Here is a 25256-nt window from a genome sequence, read left to right as displayed (position 1 = left end):
TGGGACCTCGGCCGGGAAGGGGCGGGGACCCAGAGGGGTGAGATGAGAGGGCGGGAGGGAGAGGGGTCGCAGAGGAAGCGCCGTGGGAGCTAGGCCCGTCCCGGTGGCCGCCGCACGTGCAGTTCGCGGCCCCGCGGGGTCCGGAGGGGGGCGCGGTGGCTCTAGGAGCCGCAGGTCCACAGAGGAAATCCGGCCTGGCCCCGATTTCCCAGCTGCTGGCGCCGCCGCACTTAACGCGGGGGCAAACAGGCTAGGTGACGGCGGGGCTGAATGCGGAAGGAAATGACCCTTCTCTGGCCCTGGGGCGGCCGCGAAGGGGGTTCCCCGCACCAAGCCGTCCGCTCTGGTGGGTCCTGGCAGGTCACTTTTCCTCTCCGAACTGTGCTCCAGCGTCTAGACCCGTACTCCTCCATCATCTGCGGGGCCCTTCAACAGCCTGTGAAATAGCACCATCAAAGTCGTCAGCCTTTGGACGGAGAAACTGAGGCTAGGGCGGGGGCAGTGTGTACACGTGAAAACCAATTGTCTGAGACTAGTAAGGTCCCTATTTATAGTTGGGGAAACTGAGGCCCAGATAGGTTAAGTGGCATGTCCAAAGTCACACAGCTTATAAGAATCAGGGATTTGAGCCCAGTCTGCCCATAAAACTAAGTCTGCTTCAGTTTGGGCATTATCTTGGCCGATTTTTTAAAGTATTGTGCAAATATAGGGTGGTGGTATTGTCGTTTAGATCGGAGGTTGAAGCAGATCTTCCCCAAAGCCACCCCTCTTCTAGATGCCTTGTCCCCACCAAATCACAGGTACCCTGCTCTGCTGCCTGTGGGCTCCAGGATGCGGGTCCCTAGAGGAGAGGGGCCCTGGCTGTCCTCCAGGTCCTGGTTCTGGGGGTAGAAGGTGCCTCTTCCACAGTGTTTCTCTTCCCTGATGGTCACCAGTCCTAGAGTGGGGCAGGGTGCCCCATTTTATAGGCATGAAAGTGACCACTCAGGGCCTTCTGGCAAATCAGGGTAAGGCTGGGCTCAGAAGTGGGATTTCCTGAAGTCTCTACAGTTACTGTCTTTTCTTCTGCCTGTTCAGTCTACTGTGGAGATGGATCTGAGCAGATGGGGTCAACCCAGAGAGGACAAGCTGTGACAGCAGGTGCCCCAGGGGCCTGACCTAGCCTTAGAGGAGGAAATCAGGGAAAGCTTCCCTAAGGAGGAGGCCTGACCTGCACTGAGGGGATGGGCAGGAGGTGCAGATAAGGAATCTCTCAGCAGGGCCTGGGAAAGGTATCCAAACCTCTTTCTCTTCCCTCCCAGCCACCCAAGGCCTCAGATCTATGTCCATAGGGTCCTAGCTGGTCCATCCAGCCCCCTCTCTGGTCTCTAGTGCTCCATTTGGTCAAATGGAACCTCAGTGCCCCTATCTGTAAAGTGGGAAAGATAGTAGCTACTACTTGGAGTTGGTGCTAGAACTAAGTGCAATGGATCCAGCTGGAGCCTGCACCCAGTGGTTGTTAGGCAACTTCTCACTGCCTTTATTGTGGCAGTTGGTGGATACTCCTATATCCTGCGGGCTTCCTTTTCCAAGTCCCTGTCCAAGGGGCCAAATGTCCAGGAAAGTGCTTTGAAGCTGCCCTGCAGTATGAGCAGAGTGACTGGATCATTCAGGCAGTTCCTGGCCTTGCGTATCAGACCAGCTCCCCGCCATCCAGGCCCAGGCTGACTGAGCACTGCCTCACCCTTCCCGGAGCTGCTACCAAACAGAAATCACTGGGCTATGGCAGAGCTTCTGCTAAGGCCCAGGAGGGCGGGGCTGGGGCTATGGTGGGCTGGGAGTGAGTGCCCTGCCTCTCACTCCCCCGCCCCCCAGAGGCTGTGGTTGTGGTTAGTCAGCTCTTGGGGTTCCACCTTACTCAGTGCCCGGATAGGGCTCCCCAACATTTGAGGCAGATGGGCAACCAAGTGTGCCCACCTGCTGCAGATGCCTCTGGGGACCAGAGGCTAAAAGCCGGGAAACCCACAGGCTCAGCGCCCCTTCCTTCATCTCTTCACTTCTTCGGCAGTCATGTTGTTGTGTGACTTTTGGCAGGTCGCTCGACCTTCCTGACCTCGGTTTGCTGACCTGAAAAGTGAAACTAATAACAGTACCCGGTGTATGACAATGGCCTGTAATGACATGTGTGAAGTTCCTGGTTGCGGGGGCCTTTGCTCAGTAAACACGACCTCTCTTCTCTGGTGGGCCCAGGACAATCGCTGAATAAAAATGTCCCATGCCTACCTTTTTGGAGCTCCCAGGCCAGATGAGAGCACAGAGGATGTTTGAGTCCAGAGGCCTTAAAGGCCAAGTCCAGGAGGCAGAGCTTGAGTTTGTAGAAGGAAGGGTGGGTGGAAACTAAGCAGACTCAGGCTTGCCTGGCAGCCTTGTGGAGGATCTTTTAAAGGCCACCAAGTCCAACTTTCCATCCAGTGTCACTTAGCTTCTGCTGGCACACCTCCAGAAATGGGGAGTTCTCCTGGGCAGCCCATCAGCAGACAGCTAAGGCTTCACGGTGTTGATACTTTTGTGGAAATGCTTCCATTCCTTCATGCATTGTCAGTGAAGATATAAGAGATGCATCTCTTCCTGTGTCCTCAGGACTACCATTCTGAGACGAAAAAATCCGCTCGGGCACCAAGTCAGGCTCAAGGCTCCCTGGGAGGATTTCACCTCAGGCCAGATTGAAACCTGAGGGTCCTACACAGGAGCTAGTGGCCCAGAAAGGCGATGATGTGCACATCCTGTGTAACCTTGGAGAAGCTGCTAAACCTCTCTGAGCCTTGCTGTCCTGATCTAACTGTAGAACCAGGGTGGAAAGGCCCATGGCACCCTAGACTGCCAATTTAGTCTCCACTGCTGTTTGCTGACCGCTCACTGTGGGTCAGTCCTTCATCTCATGTGGCAAATGAGAGTATAGGCGGCCTTCCAGTTAGGTGTCTTTATTCTCAATGACTGACCAGGAAACTCAGAGACCTTTATTCTCAATTACTGATCAGGCTCAGAGAGGTTAAGTAACTGCCAAAAGTCACACAGCACAGCTATGGAGCCAGTAATTGAACCAAGGTCTTCTGATTTTCAGGCCAGATCTCACTGCAGAGATGTGGCTGTCCTCACTCCCTGCTTCTGCCCAGCACCCACATGAGCCCCTGAGAGTCTGGGAGTTCCCTCATGAGCCCCTTCTGGGCCCTGCCTTCTAGGGCAGAACCCTGGGTTCCCCAGTTCTTCCCCTGACTCCCCTCGCTTTCTCCCTAGGGCAAATGGGCTCAGGCCACACCATCTCTAGGCCACCTCCTGGAGGGGCAGGAGGATGTTATAAATGGCCCAGTGGTGGGGAGTAGCTGGTCTGTTGAGTGGGAATATCAAGGGCTTGCAGGAGCAGGCCTGGGGCCAGGTTCTTTACTTATCCCCTGCCCATAGCTGTCCGACGAGGAGAGGCCTATCTCTGCCCCCATTTTACAGGGAGAGATGAAGCTTGCAGGGACTCTGTGACTTGCTGGAGGTCACACAGCGGACATGGTGGGCATGCCCATCCAAGTCGTCAGGCTCCAAGTCCTCATTCGTGGCCAGAGAATGAGGACTTACTCTGCTGGTTTTCTGTTCTTGATGGAGGCATGAGGCACCCCCTCATGGAAGCACTTAGCGTTACCAAGGCAGGGGAAGCAGGTGCTGGTGAGGCCCCATATACCCCACAACCACCACACAAAAGGCTCCTGGCTCAGAGTCCCGTCAGTGACTACTGTGGCTGAAGGGCCTGGAGGCTCTCAGAGGCCCCAAGGGAGTTGGGGGGATGGACCAGGCAGGGCAGGATCAGAAGTGTCTCCACAACCTGATGCTGTGGTGAGCTGTGGACCATGAAACCGCAGCTTTCTGCAGCACCAGGCTGCTGGGAACCCGAGGGGTTGTGCCTTTGAGCCATGCAACTTTTTCCTCCGTTTTAACTGCTTAAAGGCTAAACCCGATGTACCCTTTTCTTGATGATCCAGTGTTTATCACTTTGGGCTTTGGTTATGGTCCATGAGGTCACAAAGTGTCATCTCCAAGGTACCAAAAACAGCAACAGAGCTAAGGCCAGGATGAGGTGGCTGCAAACACATGAGCTCCTGAAAGCAGCACTCACAGGGAGGGGCAGGGCACCGGCACAGAGGAGGAGAGGCGGCCATGAATTTCAGAGAATCTTCCCTGCCTCCTCTACTCCCATGCCAAGAAATATGACAGATCCTAGGCCCGGAGAGGATGAGGACGTGGCCTGAGGTCACACAGTGGGCCAAGGGTCTGACTCTCTTCCTCCTCCACTTTCTTCCACAGACCTCACGTAGGGTGCTCCTGGGTTCACAGAGCAACCCCTTCAGAGGTCTAGCCCAGTTCTTCTCAAGCTTTGGCAAGCATCAGAATCCCCGAGGGCTGGCTAAATAGATTGCTGGGCCCCACCCCACAGAGCCTGGTTCAGTAGGTCAGAGGTGGGGCCCGGAATCTGCACCTCCAGCAAACCCTCAGACCACCCTTTGAGATGCACTGCTCCAGGGAAGCACCGTGTTGGTGAGGAGCAGGCAGCCTCTGCGGTGGGGCTCAGGGCAGGCCCTGGCCTCTGCTCTCACAGTTGCCCAGCCTTCACCTATGAAGTGTAGATAACACCAACTCCACACTGCATCGCAGAAACGAAGGAATGAAATGTAAACGTTATGGTTAATAGAATTATTAATCTTTCTTACTGTGAATAATTTCAAGTCGGAAAGGGAATAGGCTGGGCCAGGCAACTTTCTAATGCAGCTGTTATATTGCAACCCATTCAATCCTTAACTACACCCAAGAAGGTAGATATTATTATTATTATTGTTATTATTATTATTAGCAGCAGCTCAATTTTGCAGATGACACGTGAGGAAATGCAGCAAGGATGAGTAATTAACTTAAGCTTGCACAGCCAGTATGGGTGAGTCCAGGCAGTGGGGCTCCAGCGCCTACCCACTGAATACTAGATCATATCGTCACTTGAAGGAGCATTAATGAGCCCAAAGAACAAATTATCTAAACGTTCTGTGTGTAGTTGTGTTCCCCCTCCCACCTTAGGTGGGGTGAGGAGGGGACTGAGAAGGGCAGAATGGAGGAAGGGAAGCAACCTGGGTTTCGGAGAGAGATCCACCCACATTCCCATCCTCGCCGTGCCACTCACTGCTGTGTTACTTTGGGCTGGTGGCCTCACCTCTGAACCCAGTAGAGTGAGGGCAGCGATGGACAATGGACAGCTAGGGCAGTCTGAAGAGTGAGTGCGCTTGTATTAAGCTGTTGCTCGCCGGTCAGTGGCACAGCTTGTGGTGCTCCCTGCCCAGGTCAGCATTTGAGGGTTTTGGTAGCAGCTATGGTCTTTGTGCTGGTTCGTTTCAGGGAGAGAGAAGTGGTTTTGAAGCTTCCCCTGGCTGTGCTCAGGGGATGTAGGGAGGAAACCTGCCTGGAATGTAGCTGTGGCTGCCCCTCGGGGACAGTGTGGGTGGGCAGCATGAGGGTACAGCGTTCCTCAGGAGGGCAGGTGGAAGCCCTCAAAGGGCAAGCGAGGAGGCGGAGGCCTGGGCACACCCAGTTGTCACAGGGACAGGGTCTTCTTAGGCACAGGTCACAGAGCCCCTATCTTGTCCTAGTCATGTTGCCATCTTCCTCATGACCATGGGGTGTTCCTAGAGTCCTTCAAGTACTGTCCATTAAGGGGAAGCTGAGGCTCTACAGGGGCAAGGAGGAGGCAAGAGTGGGGCTGCCCTCTGCTGCACTGGACTTTTACCCGTCCCCCACGGCATTTTTCCACCTGTTGATGACAGCCACATGCGCTCGCCCCACAGACACAGTACACCTGCAGCAGCCCAGCCACAGCCACACACACACCCTTCATATGCATCCTCAGAGGCAACACGAGATGCACAGGGCCACGACTCACGAAAACAACAAGCATGCATCGACCTCACACACAAATTTCACATACACACACACAGGACTCACAAACATTCAGACATTTCAGAGATGCCCTCAAAAGTCACAGTCACTACACATGGTTACATACACCCTGCACAAATCCAACTCTCAATTAAACACCACAAGTGCAAAACACAACACAAACATGTACATTGAGCATACACAGTGTACACACACTACATCCATACATCCTTCACAAACACCACACTCACAAACATACCGCACACATTGCACACAAACAGTATGTACAATGAAGACTTAAAATACCAAGGCTCCTCAAACCCAGTGCACCAGTGCACACACAGCAGACCGCACAGATAAGCCTCTTGTCTGTGTGCATGGATGTGCACACACACAGACACATGAGCACGCCTGTATACACAGGCACGGGTGCATATGCTCATGGGAACTAGGCCGTCATCTCGCATGGCTCGTGACTCTGATTTTTCTCAGAAGCAGACCACACATAAGTCAAGTGGCTTCCACTAGGGCTGGTTTCCTAACGTGAAAAAGGAAAGGAGGGGTAAGGACACAGTTTGGGCTAAACAAGTCAGACACACTCCCTTGGCCTCCCAGGAATCTCATGATTAATCCAGCTGGGATGCTGTGAGCTTTGGGCCCTGGGAGCTGGGCTGGGGCTCCAGAATGCAGAGTTCTGCATCCTGTCTACTGAGGGATGGATGCCAGGCCTTGTCCCCAAGCCAATCTCTCTGCAGGTCTGGAAGCTTAAAAAGGGGTTATGTGGCCTCAGGGCTGCCACTCCCTGACCTCTTCTAGGCTGTGTGACTTCAGCCTGCTTGCCAGTTTTTCTCTCCTGTGATGCTGGGGTCAGGAGACCCGGGTTTGAGGCCTGAACCTGACTCCCCAAACCAAACTTGCCTCTGCTGGCATCAGTGACCACCTGGCCTCCTGGTGGATGGGCTGTGCTTCCTGCTGGCAGAGGCAGCACCTGCTTCCTGGTGGAACCTTCTGGACAAGCCCTCTTGTACACGCCCGTTTCACAACCCCTTCTGGGCCTTCCAGGTTCCCTTCAGCTGTGGCCCCCTCCTCTCTTCTCCTCCTAGCCAGACCCACAAGGGAGCTACCTGCAAGAAAGCCACTCTTGCTGCCTCCATTGCCTCCACTCTCCACCTGCCTCCAGCCCCTCATTTCAGCAAGCACATCCCTGGCAGAACTGCTGTGGCTGGACCGAGGGACAGTGCCCAGGTCCCTTGGCAATGTTCTTCACAGCTTCCCCTCCTCCTTTAATGGCCCTCTTCCCGTGGCACCTTGGAACACCCGCTCCTGGCCCTCCTCTCTCCTCTCTGGCATCTCCTTCAGGATCCTGCTGCGGGCCCTTCTCTTCCTCCTCCTCCTCTACCTGGAAGCTCCCGGAGTTCCCACTCACTCTTTGGCCTGGCATTTTCTCCCCTGGCCCTTTCCCCAGGACTGCTTCCTGGCCCAGGATCTCTCTTTTCCCGCTCATTCACTCAGGCCCCACATGGCATCCAGATGGAGTCTCTCCAAAACACAGGTTTGACCAGGTCACCCTCCTGCTTAAAAGCCTTTGATGGCCCAGGGCGTCTGAGTCCATGTCACACTTCCCGTTTTCCTGTCTCTTTCACGACACACAGGGGCCAGGTTCTATATCACGAACCCACATACATCCTCCACCATCTCCTCTCCCCTTTCCTGCTCTCCCCAGCTGTGCCCAGTTAGCTCTTTCGAAGTCCCTCTCCCTCTCTCTTTCTCCTGCCTCTCCCTCCCCCTCTCTCTTCCTTCCCATCTATCTCTCCCTCTTTCACCTGATTTAGAGTTACCAGAAGTGAGGGCTGCAGAAACTACATTGTGGGGTTTCCATGCCAGTAAAAAGAAAGAAAAAAAGCCGAGCCTCCAGTTCAAAAGGCTCTTCATTTCCCTGCTACATAAGTCCAGGAGGCCGAATGAGAGGGCATGGTGGTTGTGGGAATAAACAGCCCTTCAGTGCGCTCCCCCAGGCGGGTGGCCAGAGTTCATTAGTTTCTCTGCCTTTTCACTCTTCCGTGTCCAGCCTACCCTGTAAGTTCTGACCTTGACTTGGGTCCACAGCACACTCTGGCATCTGCCCCCTCAACCCTTCCATCCACATCCAGAGACCTGCCTGCTGGCCTTGGCTTCACCTGGCCTCACCTGCCCCATCCTCTGCACCCTACTCCAGCTCCGTTCGCTGGGCCCTACCTTGCAGCTGGTGACCTTGTCTGAGTCACCTTTTTCCATATAGTATTTGACTGGGGCCCATAAGGCCACTAGGGTGGTGCAGGTGGTGGGGGCTTTGGAGTTGAGGTCCAGTTCTGCCCCTGGCTTGCTGGGTGACCTTGGACTGAGTCTCAGTAGCTGCATCGAAAATAGAGCAAGAATAATCTTTGCCTTGCATGACGGAAGTGAGAGGTACATTGCAGATATTCCATCCACATTAGTTCCTTCTTTCTAGTGAAATAAAGACCCTCCCATGGGCTGCCCACAGGGGAAGCCTTGGAGACAGTGCCTGGGGAGACCTGAGCCGGCCCTTTAAAGGGTTCCTGGACCTTGGATCAGTCTTGTAGTTGTTCTTTGAGTAACCACCAATGAACCAGGAAGCTGAGGCTGGGTGCTGGTGGGTTAGGGACAACATGGAGATTTGGGGACAAGGGAGTGATGGGAAAAGGATGGAAAAAGGTGAAGCAGCTTCTAGGGAAGGGACTCCTGGAAGGAGAACTGAGGCTTTAAAAAGTTCATGAAATTTGGCTGCATGGTGAGCCATGATACGCTGTCTTCTCTGGCTCCCAGAAATTCTTCATCGACTCTCCATTTCTCATTGGTGCACTGGGTAGTTGGATGTGGTTTTAGTTTCTGTCAAACTGAAGAGTGTGGGCTCAAGGTGGACACATGGGAAGAACAGAGACTGCGCCCATGGCCAGCTCCCACCAGCCCATGTCTGTAAGAACAATTCTGAAAATATGCTGAGAGGATATTGTGATATTCCTCAAGCTGGAAGGATTTTGTACCCGGACACAGAAGTTATGAGGAAAGTTATCTCTTTTTTTTTTTTTTTTTTTTGAGACGGAGTCTTGCTCTGTCGCCCGGGCTGGAGTGCAGTGGCCAGATCTCAGCTCACTGCAACCTCCGCCTCCCGGGTTTACGCCATTCTCCTGCCTCAGCCTCCCGAGTAGCTGGGACTACAGGCGCCCGCCACCTCGCCCGGCTAGTTTTTTGTATTTTTTAGTAGAGACGGGGTTTCACAGTGTTAGCCAGGATGGTCTCGATCTCCTGACCTCGTGATCCGCCCGTCTCGGCCTCCCAAAGTGCTGGGATTACAGGCTTGAGCCACCGCGCCTGGCCGAGGAAAGTTATCTCTAGCCCGCTGATTCCAGGCGTTAATGGGTAATTAAAACTACTGATAGGAATACTTTTTTAGAATAAAAACCCTCTAGGTTGAAATTGGGGATCTGAAGGATTTGGAAGGACAAGACGGGCCAGGGCATACGGATAGAAAGGGGCTGGGCAGCCAGGGGAGAGAGCTGGCAGGGCCAGTGGGCAGGAGCTCCTCAGCAAAGGCCCTTGGCCATCAGTAGTGCACACTTGCTAAGTCAAAAAGTGACGTCGCAAGGTCTGTGCTGCAGGTAGACTAGTGGTGGGAATAGAGGCAAGAGAGCAGCATGAAGCCTGGTGCACTTGCTGTGGACCAAAGTCGGAGACCATCGTGACAGGCTGCGCAGGACTTGATGACTGATTGTGGAGGTGGTGGAGAGTTGTCATGAGAAGAACAGGGAAGAGAGAGCCATCACCTGTTTCTGCGCCAGGAGACTAGGCAGAGCAGTCAGGGTAACCTGTGGCTCACCAGGAAATGTGCACAGATCAGAGATGCTTCTCCTGTCTGTGGCTGGGGTAGTCACACCTGCCTCCCAGGAGAGAGTGTGATAGGCCACAGGAGCCAGCATCTGGGAAGGAATGGTATCAAATGATCACCTACGCATTATGTCATAGAAAACGTCAGTGTCTGGAGGCTGGACACATCCTGGACACATGCCAACTTGGGCCAGGCCTTTCCAGTGGGGAGGGGACCCTGAGATCTGCTGTTTCACATGCACAGGGGCCAGGTTCCATATCCTTGAGCCCACACTCTGCACCTTGACAGAGCCTAAAACCACATCCAGCTCCCCAGTGCGCCAGTGAGAAATAGAGAGCTGTTGAAGAACTCTCTCTGTGCTTCAGTCATTCAGGGAGGTTCCCCATGTGGGACTCCTCCGTGGGGTGCCCCATCACTCCGTGTATCCCCCTCCTGTCTCTCCCTGCTGGGCAGCCGAGCCCCGGGAGCCTGTGGGCTGGGGAGGGATGGGGAGGAGTCCACGAGTCTCCAGGGTTGCCCGAGGGGCTCCTGGTTCCCTCTGGAACAACTTGCCTGCCCCCTAGTGGATTGCTCAAAGAGTTTCTCAGGCCGCGGAAACGTGCACCGGTCCTGATGGAGAGACTGGGGCCTCCAGCACGAGGGACTTGCGCAAGGAAGTCCCGGTCACAGCCTATGGGAGGTGGCATGGCCAGCCCTTGAGAAGGAGCCGGGCTTGGGTGTCCCACAGCCCCGGTGAACGCAGCAGCCCACTTGGCCAGTCAGTCTCCTCTCAGAGCCTCGTGTCCTCACCGCTTAATGAAGATGCAGGGTCCTGAGACAGTGCACACAGCAGGCGCTCAGTACATGTGTGGCCTTTCCCTCCAGCTGTGTGTCACTTCACCTCCCTCTCTGTGAGAGTGTAGACTCCATTCTGTCTTTTGAGAAAATCTGGATTGTCATGCACATGGATTTCCTTAAAGGGAGGCTCACCTGCCTCCACAGTAGCCTCCTTCACCTTCCCTGGTCTGTCATATTTCTTTCTCACTGAACTTTACTGGCCAGACACTGGGGTCACACAAACAGGGTTCAGACCCACCTTTGCCCTCCAGAAGCCCCCTTCTGCAGGGAGAGGCTGACACAAGACCATACCTAGAGTGTAGTCAGTGACGGACAGGGTGGCCCAGGGCTGAGGGGCCAGAGGAGGTACCCCTCCCACAGCACGTTGGGGTGAAAGGGATTGTGTCAGGGAAGGCTTCCTGGAGGAATTGGCAGAGGAACAGAGATTTGGAGAGGAAGGAGTTAGCCGGAAGGAGTGGGAAACAGGGAGCTGGGAAAGAGCCTCCAGGCCCGTACAGGGGTTGGACGTGAGGGCAGTGGTGAGGGGAGACAAGGCTGCAAGGGAAGCCACGAGCTGACATGTTGCCTGTGCCTGGTGTGCCGGGATCCCAGCTAAGCATCAGATCAACCAAGCCCAGATGCAGAGAACAGCAGAGGAGAAACCAGGAAGGCGACCTCAGGGGCTGGCATTGCCAGAAGGGAGATTATGTATTAGATGCCTTTGGGCTAGTTAGTTCCTTAATTTGTTCATTCATCAATTCAGCTTTCTAGTACATGCCTCTTCCTGGGCATTGGACTAAAGGAAGGAACGAGATAAGGTCCCTCCTGTCAAGTGAGGGTCAGGCATGGCAGCTACTAATTCCATACCGAGGAGGATTGGGAAAGGGTTTCAGGAAGAGGCGTCATTTTAGGTAGACTTTGAAGGATGTAGAGGCATTCACCAGGTGTTGAAAAAGGGACAAGGTCATCTAGGTAGAGAAAATAACAAGAGCAAAGATGTAGCATCATGAGGGGTTTGCAGAAGAGTATGGAGTGTGTCATAGACAAAGAGTTGGTTGTGTAGGGGGCAGATGAGGTGGGGCCAGCCTATGTAGGGCCTTGAATGCCAGGCTAAAATATTTGGACTTTTCTAAGGAGTCCATCCCAAAGTGTGCCCACCTGAAGAACCAGGGACCAAGCAATTCCAGATCACCCAGCCCTGCAAGGACCTTCTGGAAGCCCATAGCTCCATCTGCCATAGCAAGAACCCAACCTCTAGAAATGTCCCCTTGCTGGGAATGTACTCCAAGGGACAGGTGAATGGTCACAGGCTGCTGAGGGGAAGGCAGGGGGCCTTCATTGGCACCAGCTGGCATTGACTCATCATGTAAGCCATGACTTGGGGCTGTATCTCTGGGGTCCTGTCTGAACATGTCCATGGAAGCCCATGCGAATGCTGGGCTGGCTCCTCCTGAGGATTTCCTCAGCCTCACCTGAAAGGTGCTATCCTCACTCCTGTCCTGCAGAAGAGTAACTTGTGTGCTCACTGAGGCTGCCTCCCCTGGGAACCCTCCAGGGACCATTGCTGTTTTTCTGGGCTTTTGTAGCCCTGCATCACCACCTCCGATCAGAGACAGATGGGCTGACACATACAAGGCACTTCACCCTCGAAGCCTCCAGTTCCTCATCTGTAAAGTGCGCAAATAACTCTCATTTTAGAGGGTGGGCATGGTTTAGTCAATGTGTGTGAAGCTCCTGCCACACACCTGGCACATAGCAGGTAGCAGGTAAATGGGGAATAAATGAGACATAAAGCCTCCCAGGAGGAAATGGCCAGCCCTGGACTGGCGCATGGGCCTATCTTCCTTTGTCCCTAACTGATGGAGGAAGGTTGGAGAGGGGTGAGAACCCTGGTGTGTGTTGTTGGGGTAATATGGTTTGGCTGTGTCCCCACCCAAAACTCATCTCGAATTGTAATCTGAATTGCATGTCAAGGGAGGGACCTGGTGGGAGGTGATTGGATCATGGGCGGGGGTTTCCCCAGGCTAGTCTCATGGTAGTGAGTGAGTTCTCATGACATCTGATTGTTTGATAAGTGTTGGGCACTTCCCCCTTCTCTCTCTCTATCTCCCTGGACACCGTATAAGAGTTGCCTTGCTTCCTCTTTGCCTTCTGCCATGATTGTAAGTTTCCTGTGGCCTCCCAGCCATGCAGAACTGTGAATCAATTAAACCTCTTTTGTTCATGAATTACCCAGTCTCAGGTAATATCTTTATAACAGTGTGAAAACAGACCAATGTAGGGAGTCTAGTTACGTGCAGTATGTCAGCTTTGGAGCCAGAGTTTCCTCCTAAAGTCCTTAGGAGCCTCTAAGAACAGAGCTGACTCAGCCTCTCTCAGCAACGGCAGTTCAGGGAGTGAGCAGAGGGGCGAGAGCTGCTCCCACCATACAACCTTCCAGAGGGCCCAAGAGCACGAAGACCCATGGCTGAATCTAGTCACACCCTGACAAACAGCACACATGCACACAACAGGTACTTGGACACACATCACACGTATGGGCACACATGGTATGCACACAGATACATGTGCCACTGCCCCAGATTTTGGGACAGGAGGGGATGTACCACTGCCCCAGATTTTGATGATCAGACATGCTCAGACACATAACATACACAGTAAAGCTGCATACATGTAGATACACCAAAGCCATAAATGCATATACACAGAAACACACGGACACATAAATGCACATATACACAGACAACATGCACAGATGCCTACAGACGAGCACGTACATGCAGACACAGACACAATGACAACCCACACATGTCCACAGGTACAGGCACAGGCTCACTGTCACTTGCCTGCAAAGGGCCCTTTGAGCTCTGGCGTCCACTTAAATATACAAGGTCACACAGATCTGTTCACCCACCCCAACCCCCCCAAGTCACATCTGCACTACACTTCTCAGTTGAGTGTGTGTTCACACGCACTGCCTCCTTGATCTAACAGCAGCCTTGTAAGGCAGTTAGGGCAGGGGCCTGGGCCCTCCTGTGCAGTGAGGAACAGAAGGCCTAGAGGCACCAACCAACCAGCCTGGGCCACTCGGCTCCTGGCAGGTGTCTTAGTCAGCTTGGGCTGCTGTAACTGAATAATACAGATTGGAGGGCTTCAACGATAGATATTTGCTTCTCACCATTTTGGAGCTTGGAAGTCCCAGATCAAGTTGCCATCAGGGCCCGGTGCTGGTGAGGCCTCTCTTACAGGTTCACAGATGGCCCCTTGTTGCTGTGCTCTCCCTTGGTGGAAAGAGCTACCTCACTGGCCTCTTCTCACAAGGGCACTAATCCCATTTGTGAGGGCTCCAGCCTTATAATCTCATCACCTCCCAAAGGTACCACCTCCTAAACCATCACATTGGGACTGGGGTTTTGACACAGGAATGTGGGCGGAGAACACAGGCCTTCAGTCCACAGCAGTAGGAAAGAGGAGTCCTGGTCGAGCTCTGGTCTCTTCCTGTCCAGTTGTGGTGCCAGGACACGAACCCATGCATATGCTCATGGATGCGCACGGCAGACCCACAGCTATGCACCCAGAGGGGCTTTAGGAGTCACCTAGACCACATGCTCATTTTACAGATGAAGAAACTGGAGCCCCAAGAGAAAATCCGTAGGCCTAAAGGGGGCCACCCAGAGGGCCTGTGGAGAAACCAGGGCCACATCTCTGTCCCTGTCCCCCACCCCACCCCACAGCTGTACCACATGCACAGACACAATCACACACAAGCCATGGGCACATTCCACAGACACACGTGTGCAGATCCTCCCTGCTCAACACTCCTGCAGGCTCGCAGGGCCAGGTGTGGTATTTCTGCCATCCTCTCATTTAACTCTCATGATGGTATGGGATGGAAGAGTAACCAGCTCTGTTTTGCATTTGAGCAAACTGAGGCATAGAAAGGTTAGGCCCAAAGTTGCACAGGTAGGGACAGGCAGTGGCATCTCCCAAAGCCAATTCTACATACATCATCACATCCTTACATACCTCTTTTCTCTTACATGATTCTTGTTTCTCCTTTTTCCCCAGAGACCCTTGGTAAGACTTCATAAACCAAGAAATCAGGGCGGCCTTTGCCAAAGCCTGTCAGGACACGGAAGACCTTGGCCAGGCCCTGAGGAGAACGGTGTGGGGCAGGTGCACACACACACACAGACACACACACACAGACACACACACACACACACACACACACACACACGGGGGCCCTGGCCTCTGCGGGCACAGCAGCCCTCAGGCAGAACATTTTCCCAACAACCACCAGTTCAGTTCAAAGTTTTTGTGCCAGTTCCCTCATCCTAAGGGGTCTTTTGAGGAAAGGTTACATTTGTTTGGGGTTTAACCTGCCTGCTTGGCCCATGCCCCTCTCCCCTCAGTTTGGAAAATGAATTCCACGTGTGCCTGATCTTGCCTGCTCCGAAATCACCCGCAGGGATTTGGTGAACACTCTTTGATGTTAGAAGCCAATTTAATAAGTTGGCTGTTGAGTTTGGTTTTTTTTTTTTTTTTTCTGTAAGACAGAACTCTCATCTCATTTTCCTGAGAACTGAGGAATTCTCACCTTCCCTCCTCCATCTTGAGTTTCTGAGTTCCTGTGTCCCAAGGCCTGGACTCATGACACAGTGCTCACAAGACGCCCAGAGGTTTAGGCTGGCTTGGGGAGGAAAGGCAGGGAAGGAGGCAGCGTACTTTGAGCATTTCCTAAGGGCCAGGCCCTGTGTTAGAAGCTCTGAATCCTCTCAATGCCCCTTTTAGAGATGACAAAACAGATATGTCGTAAGCGGGAGGCACAGCTGAGCCTGGAGCCCTTGTCTGCCTGGCTTCCCTTCCTCGTCCCAGCCTTGCTTCTGCTGGAAGCAGTTGTGCCACCTGGGACAAATGACCTCCTCCCCCTGGGCCTTGGGCCCTGCAGCTAGACAGTGGGCACAGGGCTCCTCAGGGTCTGCTCTCATAGTAATGAGCTCTCTGCATCAAAACCATTTGCTGAGAACAAAGCACCATGTGAAAGGAGAGGGTTTCTATTTTTATTGCTTTTGTGTCGAGAGGCAAGTTCAGCTCTAGGATTCGTATGGGAATGCATCAATTACAATCACTCTGGGCACTTACGGTTTGGCCACCAGGGAGCTCAGCAAGGAAGTCTTTGAAGGAAGTGGAGCAGGGAGGGGGAAGGGGGTATACACAGGAGGCTCCATGCTGGTGCAGGCACCTGCCCCACACCGTTCTCCTCAGGGCCTGGCCAAGGTCTTCCGTGTCCTGACAGGCTTTGGCAAAGACCGCCCTGATTTCTTGGTTTATGAAGTCTTACCAAGGGTCTCTGGGGAAAAAGGAGAAACAAGAATCATAAAGCGACCACTGAAAGCCACAGTCGTGGCATTTACAGCCCCACCCTGCTGACGGGGAGCTCTTTTCACTTCCTTCGTGCTCCTGGGCCCCAAGCAGCCTGGCCGTGGGCACATGCCACCTGCTCTTCCTTGAACTTTAGGGATCTGAGGCTGGGAAAGGTGAAGTGTCTTCTCCAAGGCCGTGCCATTGCTGACTCATCCGCAGGTGCGGCTTCAAGCACAGTGGCCTCCTAGGAGATGGGGAGTTACCCCAGCTTCCAGCCCTACTCAGGACGTGATCTTGGGAGGTTGGGAGGCCATGGTGAGGGCTTCTGTGACTCCCAGATATTATACAGATCCAGGGTCGGGGCCCTGGACTCCTGCACACTTCCCTTTTCTCACTTGCTGCCCACAGGTGCCGGGAACAGGGTGGAGCTGGGTCACTGCCGTTACCCAGAGAAGAAAGCCGGGCTCCGAGGGACAGCCAGGGTCTCACAGCAACCCAGCTGGCAGGGGAGGAATTTGTGCCTGTTTGGCGAGGGCAGAGAGAGGGGGCCACTGTGTGGAGTGTCTCTGTAATGTCTGGTGAAAAGCGCTTCCGTGGGTACTGCTGCTTGAGTCGGTGGCTACACCAAGACATGGTTGCTGGGGCAGGGGGCCTTTGTCTCCTCCCCCAATCTCCACCTCAAAATCCCCAGATAGAAAGATAAATCACTTCTGCAGATATGGGAAATACATAAAGTGGGGATAAAAACGCTTTGAGGAAACTTGGCTTCAAAAAAATAAAAATCAGATTATAACATACAGTGCAAGCAAAAATTTGATAACTGCTTTATAAATGCGACTCCAAGACAAGTTCCCATCCAGCCTGTCCCGAGCCCCTCCTGCAGAGATTCTGTGTGTGTGTGTGTGTGTGTGTGTCTGCGTGTGTGTCTGTCTGTGACCTCATCTCTAGAGAAGTAGAGGGGCATGTGGTGTTCCACACCTGTGACAAGTGTGTGCACCCGGCGAGCTCACATGCAGGACTGGGGTACAGAGACCCTCCCCTGCCTGCCTGGAGGTCTGGGAGGCTCCCATGTCAGGTGGTGCCCACTGTGATTTATCTCCGCTCTCCTCCCTCCCTCTGAGCCAAGAAGATGAAAACATTTCTGGCACTTTCTAAAGTTTCTGTCCGGGAGTGGAAAAGCCATCAGCTGAGGGGGCACAGGATGACAAATGGCTGCCAGATCTGCAGGTTCCCGGTTCTGAGACAGGATGGGCGGGGTGAGGACTGGGAGCTGAGCTTTTCAGTAGTGCCTGAAAGGACAGACCAGGGCAGGGGACTTGGTGGAAGGTGGCTGGTGTGTAGGAGACTCAAGAGGTCACATTCCCTGGGTGCTGAGCACCGATGGACAGATGTGCCGATGCCTCGGCAGTCTGGGACCTCCTGAGTCTTACATGGGCAGGGCAAGCTCTGCCAACTGGCAAACAAGAAATGTCAGTAGTTACAAGTGCTGTGGAGGCCACCACGCTGGGAAATGAGCTGGAGGGTGACAGCAGGGCCCGTCTAGAGTGTGTGACCTGTGCCACCTCCTGACTGAAGCAGCATTTGACTGAGACCAGGATGACAGAAAGGGCATTCCAGGTACAGGAACAGCAAGAGCAAGTGGCCGGAGGTAGGAAGAACACGGTGTGCTTTCGGGACAGCGAGGAGGCCCATGAGCAGCCGGTGAGCAGCAGAAGGTGGCAGGAGAGGCCGGGCCTAGGGGCAGTCACTGGTTGGACAGCGCAGGGCCTTGGAGGCTGCATGAAAGGTTGCTTAATCTCAGGGCGATGGGACAGCACAGAAGGGTTAACAGCAGCAACCTGTCCTGTCCATCATGTCTGTGGCTTTTGTTATTGTTGTTGTTTTGAGACAGAGTCTTGCTCTGCCGCCCAAGCTGCAGTGCAGTGGCACGATCTCAGTTCACTGCAACCTCCACCTCCTGGGTTCAAGCGATTCTCCTGCCTCAGCCTCCCAAGTAGCTGGAATTACAGGCGCCCACCGCACACCTGGCTAATTTTTGTGTTTTTAGTAAAGATGGGATTTCTCCATGTTGGCCAGGCTGGTCTCCGACTCCTGACCTCAAGTGACCTGCCCGCCCCGGCCTCCCAAAGTGCTGGGATTACAGGCATGAGCCACCACGCCCGGCCCATGTTTGTGTTTTTAAAAGATAATTCTGGCTGCCAGGTAGAGATGGATGGAAGAGAACTGTCTAGGAGCCCTGCGAAGGGCCACCTGAGAGGGGTGGTGGCTTGGGCCAGGGTGGAGGCATGGAGGTGGAGAAGCCAGCCAGAGGAGGGATGTGTGATGGAGTGGGGGCTGCTAGGCACACACACATGCTGTGTGCAGGATCTGAGCCTGAGGCTTGGGTGGGGGCAAGGACTCCCACCTGCCTCCCCGGAGGCTCTGGAGGCTCCAGACTTGCTAATGGATGGGGGTAGGTGTGGAGATGCCAGGAGCCCGGGATGGTGTTGGGCTGTCTGACTGAGGATGTTGGAGGACCAGGTTTCAAGGGTTGCTGGAGCTTTGCAGTCTGTGGTGCTAAGAAGCCCCAGAAGGAACCACTGAGTGAGCAGCCAGAGCGATGGGAGCCTGGTGCCCAGTGGGATGGGAGCCCGAGGTGTGTACTGGGTGTCATTAGTGTCTGGGTAGCAAGGGAGGCCCCAAGAAGGGGAGGATGAGCTGGTGCCAGAGGAGAAGGCCAGGGAAGAAAGAGTTTTTAGGAAAAGGAGGGCAGCAGGGTGAACTGCTGAGCAGTCAAGTTGGGAACTAAAACTGCCCCCGGATCTGGTGACATGGACAGAAGGTCACTGGAGACCTTTCGAAGAGCCCTCTGGCCCGAGGGGGTGGAAGTCAGACTGTGGGGGCCGGGGAGGGAGTGGGAGGTGAGGAAGTGAAGTCAGCAGCAGCTGCCAGCTTCTGAGAAGTTGAGTTCTGAGTGGAGATGAGCAGTGGGGTGGGCGCTGGTGGAGAGGCAAGGCCAGAGGAGGGCTTACTCCTCAGGACACAGGGAGGAGAACGGGAGGAGAGGCCCTCCACGTAAGGGAAGGGAGAAGAGGACCACAGGGCAGCTGAGGACCAAGTCCAGCCGAAGAGCCCAACGGGCTCAGACAGGAGCAAGATCTGCCACACAACAGTCAGGGCCAGGCCTGAGCCCTGTGTTCACACCACGTTGCCTGCCCCGCAGGCCATCCATCACTCTGCAAAGGAGAAGGGCCCCAGCCACGTGAAGCCCTTTCCACCAGCACAAGCTGGTTCTCCCCGAGAGGCTGGTGTGTCCCTGTGAAAAGGGTGTCCCTGTGTGTCTGCACCCCAGGAGGCTCGCCGTCCTACACTGGCATCTGCCCACACACTCACTCTCTTTCCCTCCCTCCCTTATTGGGAGCCCCTCTGGACCCTGATGTGTGTGTGGCACGGGGAAACTCAGATGAACGGGAGCAACTCCTGCCCTGAGGCACTGCTGTGCCCCAGGCTTCCTGGGTTCCCAAGGCCTTGGCCCCCAACAGCAGGAGGGGAAAGGCGATGGCTGCTGTGACCTGCCCTGTTCACATCAGTTCCACCTGGTTGGATGATACTCAGCCTGGGCTGCTCCAGCTCTGGTCCCTTCCCAGGAAGCCCATATTGCTTGTCTATGAGAGATGGGAAGGGGTGGCCTTGGGTGGGCGGCCATCTTGGAAGAACTGAGCAGAGCCTGTTGGAAGTTTTGATGAAGGGTACATTCTGGGCAGGGAGACAGCAAGCCTGAGCTCTGGCCCAGGCACTGATGTGGTGGTGCTGTAGCATTCCAGGTGGGGCCTTGCCCTTCCCCAGGCTCAGCCTCCCCACCGGTGCAATCAGCCAGTCAGTCTCTATGGTCCCTGGGACCTTCTTGGCAATTGGCAACACCTGTGCCCCTTGCCCTCCGACTCTCTGCAGACTGCCTGCCCACTGATGGGATGGAAGGGAGTAAGGAACAGCACTTTGAAGTAAAATGTTATTAACTTTTCTGTCTTCCCCAACCCCATCCATGTTGCCCTCAGTGAGGGACATGGGTTCTAGGGGACAGAGAACAGAGGGAAGAGACAAATCACCAAGCAGGCACAAGCTCTCTGAGAATCTGCTTCACATGGCTCCCAAAATGTGGGTGCTCTTTTTATCTAAAAATGCCTTATCTGCGGAAATAGTCTGAATAGCAATAAATGCATGATAATGTTTACCAAATCATGACCTGTAGTCAGTTCAAAATGGAAAGACTGCATTCTCTGCAGTAGAGATAGGCTTTGCAAATCCTGGAGTGTCCACATGTTGCAATTCAGATGCAGTCACTGCGGGTATGTTTATGGGTTTTTGTTTATCATTTTTTGAGTCAGAGTTTTGTTCTTGTCACCCAGGCTGGAGTGCAATGGCGCGGTCTCCTCTCACTGCAACCTTGGCCTCCTGGGTTCAAGCGATTCTCCTGCCTCAGCCTCCCAAGTAGCTGGGACTACAGGCACCCACCACCATGCCCAGCTAATTTTTGTATTTTTAGTAGAGATGGGGTTTCACCATGTTGGCCAGGTTGGTCTTGAACTCCTGACCTCAGGTGATCCACCTGCCTCAACTTCTCAAAGTGCTAGGATTACAGGAGTTAGCCACCGTGCCTGGCCTACTGCGGGTATGTTTATAAAGTCCTCCGAACAATACAGGAAGGTGCTCAGGACAGTGAGCTGAGGGCACAGGTCGGGATGAGAAGTGATCTGGGCTGCATGACCTCATGCACGCCAAGCACATGAGAAACAGGTGCATGGGAGCCCTGCTGAAGTGCTAACAGCAGCTGTCTTCCAGGAGTAGAAAGATGGGGATTATTGAATATTCGAAGAATTCTGTATTTTCCAAGTTTTCCACACTAGGCGGGAATTACTTTTAAAATCAGAAAAATCACAAATATTGAATATAAAACAAAAGCGTCCAAGCTTTTTGGGAAATCTCTCTTACTCACCCAGGTTTGATGTCCACAGGTGCGAGGAGGGGCCTGGGGAAACCTGCTTTCCGCCGCAGCCAGTAGGTCTCTTTGATGCCCTTCCCCTGGAAGAGAGAGGGAAGGGGATGGGAAGGTCCCTCCCCATGCAAACCTCCTCAAGCTGAAGAGCAAAGGCAGAATGTGTGATTCCAACAGCTCCGTGGAGAGCAGCCTAGAGCCTGGAGATTCAAATCCTGGCTCTGCTGCCTTCTAGCTGTGTGACTTTGTCCGACTCACTTTACCTCTCTGTGCCTCCATTTCCTCAGTACTGCATAAAGTTGTAAAGATTAAATAAGTTAATATTTCTCTGTTAAAGAAATAACCCGGCCAAGTGCGTGGTATAGTCCTAGCCTTTTGGGAGGCTGAAGCAGGTGGATCACTTGAAGTCAGGAGTTCAAGACCAGCCTGGCCAACATGGAGAAACCCCATCTCTACTCAAAAATACAAAAATTAGCTAGGCATGGTGGCACATGCCTGTAATCACAGCTATTTGGGAGGCTGAGGCACAAGAATCACTTGAACCTGGGAGGTGGAGGTTGCAGTGAGCCGAGATTGCGCCACTGCACTCCAGCCTGGGAAAGAAAGAAAGAAGAGCAAAAGAGACAGAGAGAGAGAGAGAGAGAGAGAGAGAGAGAGAGAAGACAGACAGAGACAGAGAGAGACAGAGAGAGACAGAGAGAGACAGAGATAGAGAGAGAGAGAGACAGACAGAGACAGAGAGAGACAGAGAGACAGAGATAGAGAGACAGAGAGAAAGAGACAGAGAGAGACAGAGACAGAGACAGAGAGAGAGAGAGACAGAGAGAGAGAGACAGAGAGAGACAGAGAGAGAGAGAATCATGAGCTCTGTGATCAGCAGATCTAGAGTGCTAAGATCCCACCATCTGTGATTGTCTCCAAACTTCACAGTGGAAGGACCTGGTGTGGTGGCCTCCCCTGGGGTGGGAGTGCAGCTCCTGGAGGTCAGGAGTGAGGGGGCTTGAGAACATGAGGGTCGGGGCTGGCTGGGCTGGAGGTTCCATGCCCCATCCTGGGCCAGGGCTCTATGGGATGAATATTGTCCATGGAGCCCCCAGGCCAGCCTGAAGAGCCTGAGGTTGGCATGCTGCCCTCTCCACACCTCTCTGCCCTCCTCACACCTCTCTGCATCCCTTTCTGGCATAAGTCATCCATTCCTCAGGACGCCCAGTGTTCACCCTCCTTAAATAAGACACATCTGCCCTGACTTATTCCAGCTCACTCTCCTCTAACCCCAGCCATCCAGAGCAAAGGATTCCATGTGTGCTGGCCTTCACAGGCTGTGTGACCATGAACAAGTTGCTGCCCATCTCTGTGCTGCAGCCTCCTGCACCGACATTCCACAGTGTAATGAAGCGAGTCCCATATGGCACCCAATTTCCGGGACCCAGTGCATCAGGCCTTTAAGCTAGATTGCTCTGGTCTCCCTGCCAGACCTGGCTTCCGCTTAGGAATTTGAGGAATAAGAGGAGAAGGGGTAGGAAGAAAATCACTGAAAGGAATGCTGAACCATTGCCTTTATAGAATGTTACCGTTAAGAGAGAATGCACAGGTTACAGACCTTTCTCTGCTTTTGAGGTGCTCATGAGCATTAGCAACCCAACATTACACTGTAACAGCAGAGAACTGGCCTTGGGACTGGTGGGTACACAGAGAAGGCATGACAGTCACTGTGTGTGGGGAAGAAGGAGGAGAAGGAGTGTTCCTGGGTCAGGGTGGGTTGCAGTGAGAGATGATGTCTGAGCTGGGGTTCTGAGGGATGGGTAGGAGCCCAACAGTGCTATGGAGAAGGCACAAGCTTTGGAGCTGTGAGATCTGAATTACGAGCTATGTGACTTTGGTAAGCCACTCTGCCTCTTTAATTGAATTTTTTCAACTGTAAAATGGGGACAACAGTGCTCCTCTCGTTATTACTATGAGTGATAAATATTTTGATGTGTGTTGTACACTGGCATGCTACACAGATAGGTCATCAGGAGAAGTGACTTCTCTGTCCTCGCCTTTCCTCTCACAGGGAGCCAGATGGCTCCCAGGAAGCAATGTTTCCTCAGAATTTGGGGAGCACAGAGGACATGTAAAGGTGACCAGCCACATCCCCAACTCTGGGCAGTCACATCAGTCAGATGAGAATCTTCTCTGCTTCCCACAGAAACCGGATCCTTGGGGACTTTTCCCAGAAAGACCATGAAATTCTCTCGCCTTCAGTTCAGTCTGACCTCTGTTATCAATTTGGTAGCTTTCATCAAGGCTGAGCAATATCTGGACAGTGCTTCGGCTGACATGAATTCTGTACGCTGAGAAGAAAGGCAGTCATCAAGTCACCACCTGGTGACAGCATACCCAGTATTTGGTAAAATCATTAGGAGCCTGCAGCGACTGCAGTTCCAATCAATCATACACATAGTGATGATTTATGCAATACCCTTCTTCTGGCCCTCTTGTCCCTCTGAATTGTCGGTCACTAAAAGAGACCCAGAGGAAAAGCAAATTACATAGATTGAGTGTTAAGGGGAACTCATGACGGAGTCAGAACCCCTAGGAACATAATTTCTACTTGTAAGGAAGTCAGTGAAGGCTGAGTCAGGCAAGATATGCAGTTTTTAGTTTTCTTTTAAGAGCAGGACTTTCCAGTAGTGCCATAGTGTCCAGTTATGCAGGATGTACCCTGAACATTAAGCAGCAGCAACCTACATAGCCAGAGGCAGAGGACCTGGGGCTTCAACATTTTAGCTGCTCTAGCCAAGCCATTGTGGTAGCTCCTGCTGCCAGTAAGGGCCAAAAGCATTGGGGATGTCTTCATGGTGCTGTCAGAGCTGCCCCAGCATAAAGGGAGGTGGCACATGACCAGTTAAAAAACACGCACGCACACACACATACTTTAAAGGGTCTCCTTTTTGTACAATGGGGAAACTGAGGCCTACAGGAAGAAAATTTTGCCCAAGGACACTAAGCAAGCCAGTTGCAGAGCCAGGGCTAGGACCCAGATTTCCTGCCTCTTGAGTCATTGTTTTCTTTGCTAATGCCCTCATGAGATCACCACAAATATTGTGTGGAAAGTTAAAAGAGCCAATGACATATATCATCTCCTTCTATTAGGCTGGTGCAAAAGTAATTGTAGTTTTGGCCGGTAGTTGCTGTTTTTTTGTTTTTTGTTTTTTTGCATCTTGGCTCACTGCAAGCTCCGCCTCCCGGGTTTGGTGGTTCATGCCTGTAATCCCAGGACTTTGGGAGGCCAAGGCGGGCAGATCATGAAGTCAGGAGATGGAGACCATCCTAGCTAACATGGTGAAACCCCGTCTCTACTAAAAATACAAAACATTAGCTGGGTGCGGTGGCGTGCACCTGTAGTCCCAGCTACTCGGGAGGCTGAGGCAGGAGAATGGTGCGGTCACTAGTTTTAACGCCAAAATGGCTATAACTTTTGCACCAACATAGTAGTTGCTTTCCTGAAAACTAGGGTACGCTGCCACCAGGTGGTGATTTGGTTACTAAGAACTATATTAAACAGCCAGGCTGCACAGGTTATTGAAAGAGTCTCTGCCTTGGGCAGGATAGAAGTATGAGATACACACACAGTCCTGTGGACTCCATCTGGGAGGCCGTGTTGACAGTGTCCCCAAAGAGGCAAGACTGAGGCATCGTGAGACCCACGACCCCTGCTGCACAGGACCCTGAAACTCGAATGTACCCGGTGAGCTCCAGCAGGTCTTGGACCAGAGAGAGAGCCCAATGATAGCCTCACCCTTCTCTACCCTCTGTGCCATTCCCCACTGCACATCCTGGCTCCAGTTGTGTGGTGAGGATTAAGCTAACTGGAGTCTCCAACGACATCCAGAGAGCACCTGATGCTTGTGCCAGGCTCTGTGCTGGAGGTGAGGGGTCATAGATAGATCAGAGCTCCTCCCTGCTCTTCGGCAGCTCCCAGCCTGTTGGGGAGAGATGTGTAACCTGCAATCAAGGCTGTGATGAAAAAAGCACCAGGACTGTGTCAGTACCAAAAAGGGCCCCTAATCCAGCCCAGGGGACTTGCTGGAGAAGAGGATACATGTGCTCTGTCTTGAAGGATGAGAGAATGAGTGGGCAGGGAACAGCAGGCGCAGAGGCACAGAGGCAGGGAACCTGTGTGTGTGAAATTGCACACAGCTGAGTGTGGATGGAGGGCCATGCAGGGAGTGGTGGGAGATGGGGTTGGAGAAGCTATGGTGGTGGTGGGGTGGTGGTGGCAGTGCCAGTGGACTT

At 53.3% G+C, this 25256-nt stretch overlaps 1 protein-coding gene across 1 annotated transcript in view; it reads right to left on the bottom strand.

The window, feature by feature from the left end:
• Nucleotides 1–10406: 10406 nt before the first annotated feature.
• The window catches only part of LOC105509646 (olfactory guanylyl cyclase GC-D-like), a 39714-nt gene continuing 24864 nt past the window's right edge, over nucleotides 10407–25256 (bottom strand). Inside the window, 5 exon segments of the mRNA XM_011938969.1 lie at nucleotides 10407–10493; nucleotides 15785–15992; nucleotides 20979–21064; nucleotides 23217–23311; nucleotides 24590–24688. Of these exon segments, the coding sequence (XP_011794359.1) occupies nucleotides 10407–10493; nucleotides 15785–15992; nucleotides 20979–21064; nucleotides 23217–23311; nucleotides 24590–24688 (575 nt within the window).

The sequence above is a fragment of the Colobus angolensis genome, unplaced genomic scaffold (genome assembly GCF_000951035.1).
Source record: "Colobus angolensis palliatus isolate OR3802 unplaced genomic scaffold, Cang.pa_1.0 Scaffold179, whole genome shotgun sequence".
NCBI classification, from domain to species: domain Eukaryota; kingdom Metazoa; phylum Chordata; class Mammalia; order Primates; family Cercopithecidae; genus Colobus; species Colobus angolensis.
The sequence above is the reverse complement of the archived record's forward strand: the minus strand, read 5'-3'. Positions and strand labels throughout refer to the sequence as shown.